The sequence below is a fragment of the Podarcis erhardii genome (genome assembly GCF_964252035.2).
Source record: "Podarcis erhardii genome assembly, chromosome: 15".
Classification (NCBI taxonomy): Eukaryota; Metazoa; Chordata; class Lepidosauria; order Squamata; family Lacertidae; genus Podarcis; species Podarcis erhardii.
The window spans coordinates 1,612,191-1,618,401 of NC_138505.1; the positions used below are offsets into that span (position 1 = coordinate 1,612,191).

General features: G+C 41.8%; 1 protein-coding gene across 1 annotated transcript; it reads right to left on the reverse strand.

The window, feature by feature from the left end:
* Positions 1–1,556: 1,556 nt before the first annotated feature.
* On the reverse strand, positions 1,557–5,359 carry LOC309329757 (vomeronasal type-2 receptor 26-like; the record flags this gene model as incomplete). The annotated part of the gene is made up of 3 exons (XM_081840766.1): positions 1,557–2,449; positions 3,552–3,678; positions 5,291–5,359. The coding sequence occupies 3 exons, from the start codon at positions 5,357–5,359 to the stop codon at positions 1,557–1,559; spliced, it is 1,089 nt and encodes a 362-aa protein (XP_081696892.1).
* Positions 5,360–6,211: the final 852 nt, after the last annotated feature.

Below are 6,211 nucleotides of genomic sequence, written 5' to 3' on the forward strand. Positions count from 1 at the left end.
TGTTGGATACAACCCATAGGTTGTACCAGAACACCAGAAACATGTAGTCAATTCACTAGATTTGCAGTCTGGAGAATGATCAAGATGTGCATCTACCGAGCATACCGATAGATCCACCATCCTGCTGAATCACGCAACAAGAGCATTAATATCGTATTTCATGGTGCTGCTGTCGAGAGAATAGCATGTAGATGCAACATAACTGTCAGCAGAGACAGCCAGTTCGGGGTTTAGGAAGACCTTGATCTTTATGCTTTGGCTACTGGCAGGTGATCAAAAGTAGAGGGAATGTGCAACTTCTGAGAAGAAATGAAAACCAATAGAGACAACAGATACACATGTGCAATGGAGCTCACAGACAAATTTCAGTGCGGTGGCTGTAATCTCCAGACTGCTTGTGATATGGATGTTAAATGGACTGATTTGTTCTCTAGCACATCTCAGTTCTGTTACGTCCTGATCACTCTCACAGCTAGAGATGCAGAAGCCTATACTTGTATAGGTTTCAAAAGAGTGAGCAAAAGAAAAACACCTTAAAAATGAGACCTTAAGGAGAGGGAAATAGTATAAAATAGATTTACAAGATCTGTATTTTTATGTGGCATTAAAAGCTACCACCTGACTCACTTTTTTATACCTAGAATACTTCAAAATCGAAATGTGAACCATAGACACATAGAACTGTTGGAAGGGACCCTGAGGATCATCCAGTCCAACCCCATGCAAGGCAGGAATATGCAGCTGTCCCGTATGGGGGTCATTCCTGCAACCTTGGCATTATCAGTGCCACACTCTAACCAACTGAGCTATCCAGGTCCACAGTCATGCAGTTAACTAGAATATTGAAAAAGCCATCCAAACACCTGACCCATTTATATACTTGTTGCTTTGGTAGCCCACCTTTCCTCCCAGGAATTCCAGGTAGCATATGTGTTCTGTGTACCTTCCCCATGTTTTATTCTCACAACCAGGAGTTGTTGTTTTTACAGCTGGAACTCAGTTCCAGCACCTCTCAGGTGGGTGCCATTGCCATTATAAGTTACTGAACCAATTACAGTTGCTGAAAGGCACTTCTAGCCTCTGACACTACCTGAGACTTCAGGAAAGTGCAGATTAGGTGCACTGGGCTTTCAGCGTAAACCAAATCAAATTCCCCACTCTCCCTAGAAAGAATATCACAGACCCAATCAGTTTGTATCATAGAAGCAGAGAGAGAAAACACTTCAGTGTGTATATACATTTATTCCTGATTGAATGCAAACATATGGGGGAGAAAATAATTACTGTATTAAAATGACAGAAGATCTTTCAGCACTGCAGTTTGCTCAATTTTATTCTCTTGCCACAGAGGTCTCCTTGTTAAATGCTCATCTATTTAGCACAACACATTTTCAATGTGGCCACAACTCATGCAACAGCAATGCAGACATCCTTTAAAGTTAAAATGTGATGTGATGACTCCCAAATAAATGCACTCAAACATGTTTCTTGCAGCTATGTGAAGTTCCTCTGTTTCCTCCTGACCAAGGGATGAGGGCCACAGAATATGAGATGTGTCAATTCTTTCTTCTTCTCAGCTGCTGCTTGTTGTTCAGTTCAGGCCTCACCATAATAATGTAGCATTTTGGGAAGAATATACACCCCAGTAAGCCTGCACTGGAAGCTAAGATGGAGAAGATCTCCACAGCCACCATGTATTTCCCTTTTGTGCTCAGATAGGTGGGAACGAAGGGCAGCCAAACACTACAAAAGACCAGCATGCTGAAGGTGATGAATTTGGCTTCATTAAAACTGTCAGGCAACTTCCTGGCTAAGAAAGCTACAGTGAAGCTGACAATAGCTAGTACACCCATGTAGCCTAAGACACAGTAGAACATGGTGACTGAGCCATCATTACATTCCAGAAGGATTTCTTTAGTCATTGAGTGCATGTCTAAATCTGGGAATGGGGGAGAAGTTGTCAGCCACACACCACAAAGAGTGGCTTGAATAAAAGAGCAGGAGGAAACAATGGAGAGAGTCTGTCTTTTCCCCACCCATTTCCTCGTGGGTTTGGTGACCGTGAAAGCAAGAACCACGATGGTTGTCTTGGCCAGCACGCAAGAAACTGCCACTGAAAAGATGATGCCAAAAGCAGTTTGGCGAAGGAGACAGGTCACCTTGTCAGGCTGGCCGATGAAAAGCAGTGAGCAAAGGAAGGAGAGGGAGATGGAAATGAGGAGGGAGAAGGTGAGGCCCCGGTTGTTGGCTTTGACGATGGGAGTGTCCCAGTGCTTAATGAAGATGCAAAGCACCAAAGCTGTGATGAAGGAAAACGAAAGAGCCAAAGTGGCCAGACTGATCCCCAAAGGCTCTGTATAAGACAAGAAACTGATGCATTTTGGAATGCATGAATCCTGTTCTAGGTTTGCATAATGATCTTGTGGACATGGAAAGCAGTTGTCCATATCTGAAAAAGAAAAGTTTGGTTTCTCTACATGGCAGAGTTATGTGCATTGCACTAAAATTATCAAGATAGCATTACAACAATATGAATGAGACTTTACAGGTTCAAATCTGGCAAAGAATTAAGTGGTCTCCTCATGCAATTTGTAAGATACCAAACTATGGGATGTTGCATGGGCCACCAGGGTCTTTATGCCCACCTCCATTTTAGAAGCTGAGTCCTATGACCGAGGGTGGCTTCTCTTCAAAGATATTATCAGTTAGAAGTATGCAGAATATTTCTATTTGCCTTTCTGTTTTAGCTTATACACTTTCAGCCGTCATTCTCTTCCTTTCCATTTCTGTTATCATCTCTTTCTTTCTTAGGTGGAAAAAAACCCACCTCCTGAAAGTACAGGATACCCTTCTACTTCCTCTCTTATCCTGCTTTCAATCCACTCCTCGCAACATGTCAGTTTGTATTCCAACAGCACTTAGCATATTCTGTCCTTATTGGTCTTGTCTGGGAGTTTGCCTGTGCAGGTATTTTTTAAGGGATTTTGAAGTTCTGAAAAATGTAGCATTCCCAAAGCAGACTTTTCTATCTCCATTTTGTGTGTGGTTCATGTCCTTGCCCCCCACCCCCAACATAATGATTGGCACATGTGGGGCTGTGAATCCTATTTTTAGCTACATAATGACAAATGTAAGGTGCTGCCCTCATATCATTAACCAGGCAGAGGGCTTTCTCGATAGTGGTGCCAGCCCTGTGGAATGCCCTCCCATCAGATGTCAAGGAAATAAATGACTACCTGACTTTTAGAAGACACCTCAAAGCAACCCTGTTAGCGAAGTTTTTAATGTTTGATGTTTTATCGTGTTTTTAATATTCTGTTGGGAGCTGCACAGAGTGGCTTGGGGAACCCAGCCAGATGGGTGAGGTAGAAAACAACCAATCTATTATTATTATTATTATTATTATTATTATTATTATTGACCACAGGTGGTTAGATTGGATGGCCCTTCTAACTCTTTGATTCTAACCATCCTTAAATTCTACATAACCTTTCCAATTGATGGCTAATGACCCCACTAGTGTCCATAGACTCTGGACATGACTTCCTTACCTGTTTGGTTTGAGATCTTCCCTTCTGAACATGGAAGGCAATCATAGCAGCAAAATGGCATCCCTTCCTTCTTTGCCTTACGATAACCCAAGGGGCAATTGTCATTACAAAGAGAAAGAGGCTGTGCCTGTCCACAGATGAAAGAGGAGGATGTTTACTAGATGGTGAAATTCTGCAGTGTTACAGTCTCTGCCATGTATGCTTCAACTGAAATCCCTTGGGGTCCCTCCCAATGATAAAATTCTATGATTCTATCTCATGCAGGACAGCCAATCACTGTCAGAAAAGAGAGAGCCATGCTTAAAATAATTTTCCCCTTATACTTTACAGTGATACCAGTCCTGTTTGGTTTGTCGTTTCTGTGATATTTCACTTGTCCAAGCTATTCTAGTACATTCCAGGTGCTGGGTGAGTATGGAAAAAGAGGAAAAAAATGAATATTGATGAGCCCCAGCCACTCTGGGGAATCTTGGGCCAGACAGCCTCACCTTCTCACCCATGAAACGCGAACCATCTTTGGGGTTGGAGATTTGGCCAGTCTTCTCTAAGCACATATTTCAATGTGAGGGTCATGAGGAACCAGCAATAACTGGAACAATTCTTATAGCGCTCAGAGTGTGGTTGGATTATTCCTATGGGGTATGATGGGGGTCGTGTATCTATTGCCTCATGCCAGGTGGTTCACACTCACTTTGGAGGTGAGGTTGAGGCAGTTTAATAAAATCAGATCTTCAATGCAAACACCTTTGACTCTTTATTAAATGTGTAAACATTATTGAACTCCAACATTTATATCTCATCTCATTATACTGGTATCCATGTAGAGATGCATTGAGATTATGTTAGGTTTCCAAAATAGCAATACATCTGGAATTTAGAATGCAGAGGCTTCATAGAACCTTTTCTACTACTGGTAATACTTATCCATAGGATAAAAAATGGGAACTCTATGCACCATCTCATATTTTGGAACACATTGAAATGCGGGTTATTATAATTTCCTGTCCCTCCAATGCAATTGGTTGTTTTTGCTTGGTTATAGTTTGCTTATAATTTTAAGGCTATTTTTATTCATTTTTTGTGTTTATACTTCTACATTTCTCGGTGATGTTTAGAAGTATGTTCAAGGTATTCCTTGCAGTTTAATCCTTGATTACAGTGGTGCCCCGCAAGACGAATGCCTGGCAAGACAGAAAACTCGCTAGACGAAAGAGTTTTCCGTTTTGGAGGTGCTTCGCAAAACGAATTTCCTATGGGCTTGCTTCGCAAGACGAAAATGTATTGTGAGTTCCTGCGGGTTTTTTTCCTCCCCCCCTTTTTCTAAGCCGCTAAGCTGCTTATCCGCTTATCCGCTAAGCTGCTAAAAGCCGCTAAACCGCTAATAGCGCTAATCCGCTAATCCGTCAATGGGCTTGCTTCGCAAGACGAAAAAACCGCTAGATGAAGAGAATCGTGGAACGGATTCTTTTTGTCTTGCAAGGCACCACTGTACAACCTTTCAGGACAAATGTCTACAAATTCTTTAAATATTAAAGTTTTCCAAGGAGAATATTTTATTTGATGAAAGGAAGGGTTTGGATGGGTGACATCACCCAACTGACACAGCAAAGAAGACCTCTGCACCCATGTCCCCATGTGCACACTAAAGCTATAGATGAGCAGAGCTATGCCAGTATCTGAACTGTTGAAAATTGAAGATGGGATTGATGAATAGCCCCCAATACATGAATGGATCTTACCTGGTTAAACCTGTTGGGCCACACAATGGCTTCCTCAGAAATAGTGAGCACTTCTTCTTGAGGAGCCATGGGGTCTATGCTTCCAACTTTGACTCTGCAGAAAGACTGGTTTGGGAAGGTGAGCCAATTCATAATATCAAATCCAGCCTCTATCTCACCATTTTCATTGAAGGATACTTTTCCTCCAGCACTAGTATTAAATGAGATGCTTCTTACAAACTGGTTGAGCTTAAATTGGCAAGGAAAGAAATAGCAATTCATGAGGAAATCATGGGGATTTCAATGAATCTATCTAACGAAAAGTTTGCCCTAAGAATGACTAAAGCTGGATCCATCCAAATTCAAATTTACATTAAGATTTAGAAACAAAAAATATGTCAAGTAGACATGCATAGAATGATTCCTGCCCTCCGCCCATCAGCAGAAGGAAGAGACAGGAACAGATTGATCCATGGTCTCTAAACCAACCCTTATGAGGAACAGTTGAAGGAGCTAGACATGTCTAGCCTGGAAAAGAGACTGGGAGCAGATATGATAGCCATCTTCAAATAATTAAAGGATTGTCACATGGAAGATGCAGCAAGATTGCTTTCTCCTGCCTGATTAAGGGAGTTGTCTCAGATTGAGGGAGTTGGGGATGTTTAGCCTGGAAAAGAGGAGACTGATGGCCATCTTCAAATATCTTAATGGCTGTCTAATGGAAAAAATGAACAAATGACTTCAAGTTATATTAGAGGAGTTTCTGACTAAACATCAGGAAGAACTTTCTAACAACAAGGGCTGTTCAGTTGTGGAATGGTCTCCCTTGGGAAGTTGGGGACTCTCCTTCCTTGGAGATTTTTAAGCAGAGGTTGGATGGCCATCTGTCATAGATGCTTTAGCTGAGATTCCTGGGTGTTAGACTAGATGACTCTTCAGGTC